This window comes from Embiotoca jacksoni, unplaced genomic scaffold, assembly GCF_022577435.1.
Source record: "Embiotoca jacksoni isolate LCO1_2020_lvr unplaced genomic scaffold, fEmbJac1.0.p SCAF_1, whole genome shotgun sequence".
Lineage (NCBI taxonomy): Eukaryota > Metazoa > Chordata > Actinopteri > Embiotocidae > Embiotoca > Embiotoca jacksoni.
The window spans coordinates 19,022,765-19,037,179 of NW_027185229.1; the positions used below are offsets into that span (position 1 = coordinate 19,022,765).

The 14,415-nt window shown below is 41.4% G+C and overlaps 1 protein-coding gene across 1 annotated transcript in view; it reads right to left on the bottom strand.

Moving 5' to 3' along the window:
• Nucleotides 1-12,466, bottom strand: part of trim62.1 (tripartite motif containing 62, tandem duplicate 1) — a 36,141-nt gene extending 23,675 nt beyond the window's left edge. The window contains exons 1-2 of the mRNA XM_069145815.1: nucleotides 12,429-12,466; nucleotides 10,656-11,199 (exon numbers count right to left, since the gene is read on the bottom strand). Coding sequence (XP_069001916.1) covers nucleotides 10,656-11,063 — 408 coding nt within the window. The 5' untranslated portion in view covers nucleotides 11,064-11,199; nucleotides 12,429-12,466. The remainder of the gene's footprint in view (nucleotides 1-10,655; nucleotides 11,200-12,428) is intronic.
• Nucleotides 12,467-14,415: the final 1,949 nt, after the last annotated feature.

Below are 14,415 nucleotides of genomic sequence, written 5' to 3' on the forward strand. Positions count from 1 at the left end.
CACCGATGGTACATCATCGGGAGCAATTTAGGGTTCAGTGTCTTGCTCAGGGACGCTTGGGCATGTGGACAGGGGGAGCTGGGGATTGAACCACCAACCTTCCAATTAGTGTGCAACCCACTCTACCGACTGAGCCACAGCCTCCCCTTAATGTGCAGAAGGAAGGTGAAGATGAGTAGCGGAGCAAGACAATACAGCTGGCTGCTCCTCACTGACTAGCCTGAACCTTGCTGACTGCCGTAAGGTACATTAACAAGGTCTAACGATTCCTGGCGATTTATAGTTAAACTGGCCAAATATTCCATTAGGAGTTAGCTAATTGAGATATCAAACTGAGGCCAACCCGGGGCAGTACTCCAAAACTTGGACTATAAACTTGCCACAGTGCAGGTTTACTTTCAGAGAGTGTTTTCCATTCAATAGATAATGATTCAAACTGCGGTTAACAAGCGTGGCTCTCACAATTCTGATAATGACACATCTAATCCAACAGCTAACACTGGACTGATCACGTGAGAGACAAGCATCCCCGCCTCTCTGCACCTGGGCTGCGGTGAGAAGGTTTGAAGGTAAATAGAGATGCCGCTTGACTCTCTCATTGAGACAAAAGAGGCATTCAACAGGTGAACATCTCCAGGCTGCTTTGGATTCCCTCCCAGTGAGTGCTTAACCTGATGAAAAGGGGCCAATTAATGCTTACCATGTCTGCACATACACAAAATGCCGAGTGGATCAGTGTGACGGACATTTTGACAACAAAATGGACGGTGGTTTTGCAGAGAGGCTGCGCGAAGACATTCACTGTTCCAAACCTTTACAATCCATCAATAAAAGAGCGCGACAACACACTGAAGGTGTGAAACGCAGGTGAAAGCATGTCGCCACCCATTTCACAACTGTAGGCCCATTGTCCGCAGTTTTTGTGAAATAATAATGATCACATGTAGCCATGAGAACAATGGAGTCGGCCCATTCCAAGTCGCTACGGTGCTTTGATTGGTGTCAAAACAACACGGGGAGAAATTCTAAATTCCAGAAATCCTGTGCTACAACCACCCACTGTGCTTGAGATAGTGAGGAAGCTCCAGCAGCCTGACGTGTGCCCTAATTGTAGTGTTAATGCAACTGCATGCGCCTCCACTTTCTGCGTTCAAAGTCCACCTTGGTGGGTGCACGCAGACTCGGAAACCATGAACTGGCCTTTACTGATTGAGAGCTGAAAATGAGGACACCTATCAGCATTAGGTCTAATTAAATCATCTGCAGCAAATCACGGACACGGAGAATTACAAGAGATTACGGCCCCAGCCCGGACCCCCCCCTGAGAACAATGGCCTGTAATCTGCTTCAATTCCCCAGCTAATCAAACCAGGGCTCAGAGTCTCACGGCTGCAGGGAACAGCACTTCACATCCACCCAAATATCAAACTGACACAGACAAAACTAAAAGCAGAGAAGTCCGAATACTAATTCCTCCACGATCACTCACCACTCAAAAATGTGTAACGTTATCGTCTCTGCCTAAAACCATCTTCCTCAAATCGTCATTTCAAATTCACCGCCCTTTGAAGCCTATTTTACCTCCGAGTTTGGAGTTATCGTATATACACACACAACACCTTTCACTGCGGGTCTTTTATATTTAAGGTAATCTTTATTGCAGTGTCACTGGTGTGCAGGCTGCTCTCCCTGCTGATCTGCCTCACGTTAGGGAGACCAGGGCTGAGCATTAAGCCTCACATTAAGCCGCAAAACTTTCAGGACAGCACTTCCCTTTTCAGTCACCAAGATGACCAGAAAATCTCCCTTCCTCAGTGATCCTTCCTCTTCCCTCTCTGGCCTGCCAGACTAGTTCCAGCACGCATGGCACTCCTGTGACCTGGCGGTTGAACGAGCTGATAGGTATACGAACAAGTACTGCTGTCGTACCATGGATTTAAACACAATGAATCATCAGGAAACATGACCATGTTGGTAAAGGAGGGGCAATTCAATCTAAAATCATTTGCAAGTGTGTCTTAAGTATGGTGATTTGAGAAACACCTGTTAAGCTTAAGAGGATCCATAATGTGCATTTTTCAATCATTAAGTTACTTAAAAGAAACAAGGCCCTCGTCTTTTAACCACCTTTCACCTAGATGTTTTCTATCTTTCACTGAAATGTGACATTTTTACGCGGTAGAAACACATATGGCACATTGCAAAATCGACTTCTCTGTACAGAAGGCGTACATGAACATTTCTAATGCACAACAGATGTTACAGACATCTGACTCACTTAACTAAAGCACGAGCCAAAGTAATCATCTAAACAAGACAAAATGTTCTGTGCGATGGACGCCGCACCAGCTCACTTTTTTTTCAATCAATGCAGCTGTTTCTGTGGTAATCTAACAACAGCATGAAGTAAACATGCAGCCTGGCTCTCTCCTACCTCAAGCATCATGAGGGGTATCGGTAATAAGTGCAGCACAAGCTACCGCCTCTCTCTGGATGAGGATAATATGCCAGGACTCCTCTAATGGAACATGACTGTTCTGTCTTTCCCCATGGCTCCGTTTCTGCATGAACGAAGCCTCACTGCCAGACCACCATGACTGACCGCCAAGCTGGACAAACTCATTTGTTTGGGGTGGGTGGCAGCGTGGTTTGAAATTAGTGGGTGAGGGGGCTGGTAATGAGTTTCCTCAGAAGAACTGGTTACCACAACAGATATGTGGCACTTAATAAACCACATATTACAGAAAAGGGAAGAATATAGAAAGAGAAGACGGGGGGGGGGGGTGACACGGGGAGAGAAAGATGTAGCTACTAGAGGAAGGGAGAGCAGACTGAGCCGAGCCACAGGGGAGATGGCAGCCGTGGGTGCCCTTGAAATTGCCTGACTCATTACTGCAGCAGCACGGCCATGCGTGGTGATGGCAGGCTCAGAGAAAGAGCTCTCGGCCAGGCGTTGACAGTCGGAGAGTGAAAGACAGCCCTGTTTTTTTAAACCACCAGAGGAATACTTCAAAGGCTGACATGCTCATTCACCATTATCAAACATTGCCCTGCATTAGAGCGAGGCAGACGAGAAAAATGCTAATACATTTTCATGACTAACCCCCTGTTTGTGGTCTGATAAGAAAAGAATAACTAGGTATGGGAATGGTGTTAATAGAGAAAAGCGCACAGGTGTATCTGGACACTGAGTGACAGGTCTGTGTGGGTGACTCAACAACACAGTACAATCATTTAATTCTTCTGAAGCGTGGGGTTTAGTCAAACTGAGACCAGCATCACTGCACAACTGCCTGCTGTTATTCCTCATGCACATATTGTCCACAGTATCTATAGTCTCTGGAACAAAGTTAAGTCCCCAAATATGAATGGATAACCAGGGGCTGCAGTCTATTCCCCTTCTTATCGAGTCTTAAACCGCTGTCAAGTAAAGCGGAAACAAGTCCCGAGGGCAAATGAGAGCAGGAAGAGTCTGTCCAGCCCTGCAATGGTGTGGTTGCACACAGCCCACTGACAGTCTCCATCATCACAAGTAAAGTACAGTGGTTGCTGTGGCTTCCATTTTGTCCTCCACAGGAGTTGACTGCCAACTTTAGGCCACCGTGGGGTGATAATAAGTGCATAGCGCCAACCAGGGTTGCAGCAATCTGGCCAACCTGTATTTAGGATGGCGCCAGTGCTCTAGCTGTAGCATGACTACTAACTGTAATCTCATCACCTTTAAACACGTTGGTATTATTTGCCTTAGCATAAAGCACATACTTTACCGGGTGAGTGAGTGGTGCTCAATAAATAACCATGTCTGGCCTCACATTGTTTTTTGTAAATCAAATATCAGAGGATTAAAAAATAATGGTTGTATAGAGTGTATACAAAAATTGGTTATATAAAACGCTGCTTGTGGCTCTCCAACGTTTTATTTCTCAAGACGTTTGAAATAATTTGGCATTTAGAGTTCTTTCTGTGCTTGTACATTAGGTCTAAATGGTGTTCCATGCCGTCGCATTGCTGGAATAAAACGGCTCCTAATCAGAATGCATTAGTTGCCTGTGAAATCTCTGCCCCCTGAAGCAAATGGCAGAGCCGCAGACAAATCCTCCTCGATCCCACCTTAAATGTCTTTTATGGGGAGAAGTATGTGCAAGAGAGCAATTATGGGCCGGGTAAATGTTTGCCAGATGTGTGTGCATCACCATGCGATGGTTAGGTGCTGGATGTGTTTGTGCATTACAGATTTGCCCACAGAAGCATTTACGGGGGGAAAGGATGCAAATCAGCAGGAGGTAAAGCTCTCAACACAGCAACAAGACTCAGGGCCTGAGGTCAGCGCAGTGACATGCCAGGCTAAGGAGATTACATCCTGCCACAGACTAACCAAAGGCTGCACTTGTCACTAGACAGTGGTCAGCCAAAAACACTGTTAACACAAGGTTAAGGCGGCGGTGGCATGACATACAAAACATGTTTTTGTGACTTGGGAAATATGAACTCAAAGGCTTTAAATACTAAAAATGTGTTCTCGGGTGCATACATCTTGAAATCTGTGAAATGATCTATTTACAGGCTGAGTGCTACTCCTCATGTGTGTCACAAAGACTGCATAAATGGACAAAATCTCCTGGTTTAAAAAGTGAAGCCAAGAGCATCAACTTCTCTCATGAAAGAAAAAGTCAACAGGCATTATTATGTCATTCATTTAACTCTAACCTTTGATCAGTGTTATGGTAGTTCTTCTGAAAAAATAATAATCCATAATTAATGAGATATTAGACCTTAGGGAGAGCTATGTTTGGGGGCCTGTCTGTTTGATTGACATGCCTGTGGTGCAGTCAGGTTGCTGGTATAGGTGGGCAGACTTAGTGTCCTTGGGTTGACAGGCAGATCTAGTGAGATCCATCACCTCCCCAGCTCATCTGACTTATGGTCACTCCTGGCTCCAAAAAAAAACCAAGATGACGACAGCCAAAAATGCCAGACTCCAGGCGTTAAGAAAGGGTGGGTTGCTGCTTCGTGAGTCACCAAACTTTTGGTTTATTTATTCTACAAATCTTATTGAGATCCAAGTTGCAAGAGAGAGATCAGAGGGAACAATCTGGCAGGCTCACAGCGGTTACGGGTCAGAATGCTCTCAGATTTCTGGATTTCATCATGATGACCCATTGTAGGGTTTGGTCCAAACACGTGACCACTGTAGATGTTGAAATTGGATTTTGTCATCTTGAAGCACTGATTGTGAAACATTCATCTATGTTCTTCTGTTTTCCTGAGAAAGGTGTGTTAACAAACAGGTGATGGAAGACATGCTGATGTCAGCCTTTTCCTCTACGCAGGTGATGGGGGGGAGGGGGAGGGATGGTGTAACTAAGCGGCAACCAACAGGGACGTAACACATTGGTTTGTGAACTGCCGTTATGAAGCCTTGAGTTACAATTTTTGCCGTTGCCTTCTTGCTATTTTTGAAGCCAAAAACAACTGTGTTTGAACCAGACGGAGGGGATTGAGCGGTGGATCTGACTCGATCTGATCGGGGACCAAAGGACACTTCGCACTCCCCACCGATAACCATAACCTGACTCCACCACAGGCCTGTAAATCAAACACGCACGCTCCCCCACAAATGCCACTTTTGAGGCCTCATGTCTGATAAATGATTAAGATTATTTTCAGATGGACTGCCAGAAAACTAATAAGGGGTGACTTCAGCGATTGACACCATAATGACGTGCGGAAAAAAATGTATTGACTTTGTATTTAATGAGAGAGGTTGAATAGGAGGTATTGCCGTTTAAGGCCCTTTCGCACTATTTTTCAGGTCCAAAAGCTACATCCACTTTTATATACAGTGTGTGGACGTAAACGTAAACAGAAAAACTGCTGGGAAAATAGACTAAGAGTAAACTATTATTACTCTGACAACATCAATATGTTTTTCTTTTTTGCCCCAAGAACAAAATCATGAGTCTCCACAGAACAATTGCCAATTTTAAGTAAACCACGGAGGTTCTCCTTCCGCTCTCTCAACAAAAATAAATAGGCAGAGGAAGACAGAGTTAAAGCCAGTCCTGAATTTCACCTGCCAAGCTGCAAAACAATTGAACACAACGTGGCCAAGCTTTGGCTCTCGACCTACCAAATCCTTTTCCCCTCATTTACAAACTTTCCCACCCTACAAAAACTCGAAGGTTCATTTTAAAGAGGCCACAGAGCTGGCACGACATGTGCCCCTCTGGCCCAGATAGTCAAAACAGTGGAGCTGATTGCTGCTGCTGCTGCACTTTAACATTTCCTCACCCTGTTGTTTTGGCATTTAGTTAAGCATCATCGAGCCTCGTGGTAAAAGCGAAGTTTGTGCCTGCAGACATAGCTCCCACACATTTGTTTTGATCCGACACACAAAGACAAAGAAATAATTGGAAAACTTAAGTTCCCTAATATGGCTGGGCATTGCTTACATGTGCTCCTTCCTACAAAATGATTAATTCAGAGAATAAAGTTCAGCTGCGGTATACACATCTCACAAAGAAAATCTATTTTGTGATCTCAAATGAACATAACAGAAAATAATTGCAACACCATCTGCTGCCTCTTTCTGATGTTTGTGTTTGTCTGGTAAGGATGAGACATTATGTAACAAACCACCCCACTTGTAGATGTAAAACGGCGAGTGTGCCAAGCTCATCGTGGGACAAGGTTGTTTCCGATGGGGCCTCTGTGTACTCGTGCTCTCTTTCAGTATTGTGGATCTGGGAAGCCTCCAAGGCTCCTGCCAGAATACAAAATGCCAGATCTCCGTCTTGAAAAGAGCTCCAAGCAGAGGGACAAGCTGTTGTCCAAGAAAAGAGAAACATCTTGTGCTGTCCCTAATTACTTCTGCTCCAAGATTACACAGTTTTGACCTTTCTCAAGCTTCCAGCACAGAGCATGATTTGAAATTGAGGAGGACAGCACTGATGTTCACAGCTCTGTTAATTATATTTAATGCAGAAAGAAGAAAGGATCAATTGTAGTTCTGAACTAATGACTATGTTTACATGTAATCAAATAATAAAATGAGTTGTACTTGTACTATTTAATTCCATGTTTACATCCTTTATTTAATACTCACTAACACCTTAGTGGTACAAATTCTTTGTAATCCAATTTAACAGTTCTTCCAGTTAAAGAGAAACTCCACCGATGTTACACGTCAAAGTATTTTTAGTTTTTGTAAAAAAAAAAAAAAAAAAACAGTAGAAAACAGCCATTTGTATCAACAGCAGAAGCTGTACAAAGTTTGATAAATGGCCTCAATTGATGCCATTTGAGTCAGTTGAAGACAGTTTGAAAATGAGAAATTCTGGGAGTTGGAAAGAAGTGGATTTACTAGATCTCTAGCTCGCTGCTCATCTCTGCTTGAGGCTCGCTGCTACTAACAAAACACACAAAAATCTACAACTAATTGAACTATTTTTCAATTATGGTAAATTGGAAAGATTTTAAAATACGAGATCATATGAACGGTTGTCTGGATCATGAAATTTAGTTGTCAATTACTTGTCACATATATGTTTGAGATTATTTTTTATTATATGCTCCTATTTTAGCCTAACCCTAATCATAGTTTACTAATACACATATCGCTTATGGAGAGGAAGAGCAATTTAGTGTTGCTGAAGATTGGAACATATAAATAAAAATAATATATTTGTTTATCTTTGTACACAAAAATTGCACATGGCAAATATGACATAAATAATTCCTTAAATATAAAAAGCTTAATAATGACATAAACAGAGAAATTACTGAGAAAACGGGTACCAAAAATCAACATATTAAAATTGACTATGGTGGTGCTAATTCTCCCCTCATGTGCCATTAAAGCACAGCTGAAGAAGGTGGCACAACAAGATGGCGTCATTAACAAAGCAAAAGTCAAACCTCACACGGTGGAAAACAACGAGAAAATAGAGATGACATTTCTGTTAGTTTCATCCAACTGCTTTTAAACAGATGAAGGGGGACGATTCTAACGATCATGCAAAATGACTGCGGTCAGATCAAATATTTGCAATCAGGTGATTATAAAATAATGGAGAGGCCTAATCACATGTCTGATATTCAGTGATTGTGTCTCACTGGTTCAGACAGAGCTTCAGATATATTCTAAGCAGAGTGTAAGAGGTTGGTGTCATGAACAGTCAAAGGCTCACGCCATCTCACTGAAACAGTCTGTGCAGCAAGGAATGACTTTGTATTGTAGCAATCAAACAAATATGTACAGCGAAGATTATGGCATAACGTTAAACTCAAAGCTGTTATTTGGTCAAAACTGCAAATCCAAAAGCACAGATGATGTTCGTGTGACATCCAAACCAGCCTGAGTGTCGGTCTAAGCTGCAATGCGAGAATGTTAACCCTTAAAAACCTCACAGCTGATTGCTAACCATCAGTTCCTTATCAGAAACTTCACCGTGCTGTCTGGCAAGAAAACTGGAAACCAAATGTTTGCATAGTATGTTACATGGAGCAAATTAATATCTACATTGGTAACGGCAGACATGAGAATTGAGACAGTATATTACACTGGAATGTGTTGCTGTGCATACTGGAGCAAAGAAGGAACAGGATTAGGAGATTTGTTTCACAGTTATTGGATTTTGGCTGCGTGGGAATGGAATTATCCAAACAGTGAGAAGAAAGCAAACACTGAACCGTTCCTGTTAATGTGGAAATCATGACTCGGTGTGAACACGCATGACACATTCAGCTTAGTAGGGAAGTTCATATCTTTATAGTCAATGCCAAAAACTGACAAGTAGCCTGGATCTAAAATGTAATCAATTAATGAGGTACTGAGGAGTTATTTTTCCCTTTATTTCAACAAACACGTGTATCTGCTGGTGCATTGAAATATAATTCCTTGCAGAGTCAAGATTTCTGAACTGTAACAAACCAAATTCCCTTTAATTTTTAATTTTAGAGATAACAGGAAAATGTGGAGAAAAATAAATGGGGGTTGACATGCAACAAAAGCACCCTACCAGACGTAAACTGTAGATGTTGCACGTCTTCCAATTTATCTAAACGGGTTTGAAAATATGATCAAATACAGTAGATTATTACTGTCACAGTGATGTGCAAGTCTTTGTACTTTTCCTGGAATTTTTCCAGGAATTACATTTTTAATTTAAAAGAGAGATTTACAAGAGAGTGCGACACGTATCCCTCATCTATGACAGCTTAATCCCGAACAGGGTCACAGATGGGCTGGAGCCTATCCCAGCTGACTTTGGGTGAAGGTGGGGTACACCCTGGACAGGTTGCCAGTCTATCACAGAGATACACAACCATTCACACACTTATGGTCAATTTAGAATCACTAATTAACCTAACACAGCACAGGAGCACAGGGAGAACATGCAGCCTCCACACAGAAAGACCCCTTGCCTCGGGTTGAACCCAGATCCCTCTTGCTGTGAGGCTGCACTGCTAACCACTTTATTTTACTATGCAAATGTTGTTCAGATTTTGGGCCGAGTTTTTGATTGAGTAAAATCATCAGCATGACATGAAGTTGGTGATAAACAACACGGAAAAAAAAAGCAACAAACAAATACACTTAGTGCACCCATATAATGTATGCCTAAACCCAAAACTCACAGCTCATGGCATTGATTAGACTTAACTCATCTCTGTTCATGAAAATTACATATTTAAAACTTTTTCCAAAAAACATAATGCCTTAAAGTGGTTTAGATGTAACTCAACATGAACACACGTATTTATGAAAATGCAAAAAGTCCTCGCCTCTATCTCTACCCACCACTCTGCCTCTTGCCTTCAGCTTGATGATATATAAAGTCCCACCTGGCAGGTGGAGGTGATTGGTTCCTAAGGTGTGATGTATGAATCTCTGGCTGTGTGAATCAGTGTTTTTGAGACTGTCAGGCTGTCATAGCAGTCCCAAAGGGGAAATGTTCAGCCTTGGCGTTGACTGCTTATTTTATTCGCAATCAGTCTTCTCGCAAATAATTTTAAAAAAAACTCCCCATCGACATGTTAACAAGGTTAACACCTTCATTTTAATTGGAGGTTTTTTTTTTTGTTGTTGTTGTTTTTAAGTGTCTTTAAAACACACACATTAAAAAAAAAAAAAAAAAAAAAAAAGTCCAGTTGAGAACACACTTCCACTTTCCAATTAAGTCCAATTCTTTGATGTTCAAAATTTCTTTGAATTCACCTAAGGTGACACCTTCCTTCAGCTTGAAGCCCTTTTGCAAGTCATCCCAGGTAACAGGCTGCATACCTAAACATCTTTTCATCCAGTGCAGTCCACACCACAGAAACGAATCCACTGACCTCTGATTGTAACGAGTTACAAATTGGAATCTAATTATGATCTTAGGTCAGTGGAGTCATGCAGGCATCAGGGAAAATTAGATATGTCTCATTCCTAAGCACCTGAAATACTCATGAGCACAGCACCACAAAACCCCCAAACTGCTTTAGTGGAGCTGCTCTGTGGGAGCAGAGGACTTCATGGTGAACTGATTGGGCAGCTCCCGTGGGGTGAATGAGTGCAACTGCCTGAATGTGATGCAGAGTGCTGATGGGTTTTAAGAAAATGCCAGCCTCACCCTTGCTAATGAGCTGTGAGTGCGTGCGCTACGACTGACCTGTATCTCTTCGTAAGCCTCGTCGATAGTGGTCACTTGGTGCTGCTCGTGTAGCGCCGGCTCGTCGCAGAAGAAGCACACCAGACTTTTGTCAGTGAGGCAGAAGAGCTTGACCTTCTCGTGGTCCTTGCAGGGATAGGAGCTCCTCTGAGCGTTAAGGATGGCGTCGAGTGGGAAGGCCGAGTAGCGCTCCACAATGTTGGACAACTTGAGACTGGGCGAGAGGAGTGGATCGGTGAAGGTCCTCCGGCACTCGGGACAGTCCCGCGTTCCGTGAGGCTCCTGCCTGCTCCAGTGCTCGGTGATGCACTTCCTGCAGAAGTAGTGCTCGCAGCCGAAGCTGACGGGGTCCTGGTAGATGCTGAGGCAGATGGAACAGAGGAGCTCGTCCTTCAGACAGCAAGCCATTTGCAAAGCCAGGAACTGAGCGGCATCTAAGAGCGCAATGTTCTGGAGATGAGTACACTTGGTTTTAATCTGTGAGTGACTGCCGTGTGGGAGTTGACAAGACCTTCAGGAATCTTAGGATTGCACGTTACTGTCTCTGTTGAAAAACAAGAAATAACAGACAATTTGCAACAATGAGATGCAGCTAATTTTCAAACAGACAATAACAGGCATCTGTCGTAGCTGTGTCCCACTTCACACTGCTAACATTGGCTGAACAGAGGTTTAAAAATAGAGTTATAACAATTAGTTGTTTAATTGATTAGTTGACAAAAAAGTTAATGAAACAAACAACAATTCTGATAAAAGCTTAGTCCGGGAGAAACAAAATGAAACCTAAATATTAGCTCTTGTTTAGTCTTATTTCATGACACAATATATTTGCGTTTTGGACTAAATAAAAAAAATTAAAAAAAAATCTAAAAATGTTGTCACTCTTGCTTGACTCTTTTGTATACAGTCTGCGATCTGGTACCGCACGAGAGGACCACAATAGAAAAAGCCAAGGCACAAGGCTTTGGTGTATTTTTTACTCTCAACAATTAAAAAAAAAAAAAAAAACTATATACGAAGTGTGTCAATTGTGATCAGCCTGTAAAGAGGAGGCAGAACTTGCAAAGTACCTTCATCTTAACAGTTGAGCAAAACACTGAACTCCATTTTAATGCCATTTAATTGAGCCGACATAGGAGCAGCAGCAGAAACTTGCTTTCACTTTGTCAGCTTCCTCCTTACCTGAAGAAACATCTGAACATATTGATTTTCTTACGAGAATACTTTTTTTTTTTTTTTTTTTTTTACATTTTCTTTCTCTTTGAAAGGGAGTTTTTATTTATTTACTTCTAATCTGCTAACTGCCCGCACAAGCCAACCAAACCAACAGGCACACACCTGCAGCAGTATTATCTCCGCTGCTGTCTTGCCGGTGTTCAGTTTTAAATTCCCTTTATGAGGAGGGGGGGGGGGGGGGCCTTTCAGCAGCCCCGGACTGAGCCTTTTAATTCAAACCACCATCTACCACAAAGTATTGGGCCAACACTTGTGCTTAACACACACACACACCATTTAGCCGGTTTTATCCACCTTTGGTCGCTAGCTGGATTTGTAAACATAACCGAGCCAGGACCACGACACCACCGACCACAGCGGGATGATGAGAGGAGGCAGGGACGCAAAAGAGGCGCAACACTAATTAAATAAGTTACATATCGAAAGGTGTATTTTGGGAGTCTCACGTGAGACGTAAAAGTATCTTAATGTGACGCTTCTCAGCAGTGGGAAGGTGTAAAACCGGAGGAAACAAACAAAAAAAAAGCCTCAACTCACCCGGCTCTCCACAGCGACATCAGCGGCTCCAGTGCAAGTGTCTTTCAGGAAGAAGAGCAACTCACAGCGGCGACAGATGCAACCAAGTGTACTGAACGATGGGGGGGGGGGGAGGTTTATCAAACATCGTTTTTACAAGATGCATACAGTTCGTCCAGGGAGCCAGTGCAGAAGTTAACCCGAATTGATCAATTCTTAATTTATTAATTTCCATGATTTGGTGAGGAGTACGAGTGTTAAAAAAATAACTACGTAAAAGTTTCACCCCCTCTCTTATAATAAAGTGGTCCGGACTTCCTCTCCTCTCTCTTCTGCCGCTGCTAGTTGATTGCAATTAACAAATTGTCCTTTTATGCAGTTCTTTTGTTCCCCTGTTTTTGTTTGTTTATTTTATTCATTTATTTATTTGTTTGTTTTCTATTCGATTGGCTCGTTTTGGTTATTTGTTTGGTTTTGTTGTATTCATTACCTTTTAATGGTATGATCTTTTTTTTTTTGCCTCCTGTTTTCCTAAATGTTTACCAGTATTGACGTTATGTTTGACTATTCTTTGCTTCTCTGTAGAGCACTTTGTAAACTCTGTTTTTAAAGGTGCTATATAAATAAAGTTATTATTATTATTATTATTATTATTATTATTATTATTATTATGAATACACTTAGATACACTGACATGAAATAAATCATTTAACTTAAAACATTTTAATTCAGGAACTGCCCATAAAAGTGAGTACCAGAGCTCGTTGAGGACGTTTTAAAGAGCCGAAGGAGAGGGTTGTCAATGGCTGCAGTGTCCCCCTTCAGCCAGCTGGTGTCAGGAGCGACCGCAGAAAAACACTCCAGTTCTTCCAGTGGAGGTGACGTACACTACTGGAGGGAATCAAACCATTAAACTAATCACTCACTCATCATGCTGATGGAGGTTTATGGTTATGGAAGAGTCAAAGGTGAGTTTACAATGATATTAAAATCAAACAGTTCAATCAGTTCAATTTATTGCTAATGAGGAACAGTCCGAACACAAAAAAAAATATGTGCAATATAAATACACTGTGCGATAATACAATTATTCTGTCTGTATATATCATATTTTTTTAGTCTTGAGTAGTTATATTTTAGTTATTGTGGATTTTACTATATATTATTCAATATTCTTTATTCTTTACTGTATTACTTATTTCTGATGCTTTTGATATATTGTTTTTTTTTTTACTATGTCTCTTGTTTGCACTATCCACTATGCTACTGTAATCCTGTAAATTTCCCCACTGCGGGACTAATAAAGGATTATCTTATTTTATCTTATCCTAACCCTTTATTTTCTATGGCGAGGAAGGGAAATACGGTTACAGTATAAGGTTAATGGTGAGTTGAGTGAGGAGGAGAAGTGGGCAGTCAAGAGTATGTAATAAGATATGTTATTTTGTTGCATTGTGAAAGTTGTATGCTCTATCTTTTTGTAATCTAATGTAATGAACTTCATACAGTTATAAATGTGGCATTGGTATCCAAAAGGTTTTTGGGGCCACTGTACAATATACTGTACACTTTGAGCATGATGAGGTGTGATATTTTAATAAATTTAAGTAGCCATTATCATTTCACACAAAATGTACACATTGTTTGCTAATTGTACACAACTTTGTAAATTTGAAATCAAGTAAAACAAACCGTACATTTTATGATAGGTTTGAGATATAAACAAAGTGAAATATCCCAATATAACTGACCTAATACCTTTATATCGATATTGTAGGGATGACTGTTTGTCCTTACACAATTTTTGTGCGATTTTTGATAAATACTCATCAGTAATGTGGATATAATAAATTAGTGGATAAAGGCAAATAACAGAACAGCTAGAACAGGCTGGTAAGTTCAGAAAATGACATTACTTTACTTTAAACTAAAGGAAAAGACAATTATGCCATATCAAAATAATACAGTATCCAAAATGTAAGTCAATATCTAGTCTTACATCATAGTA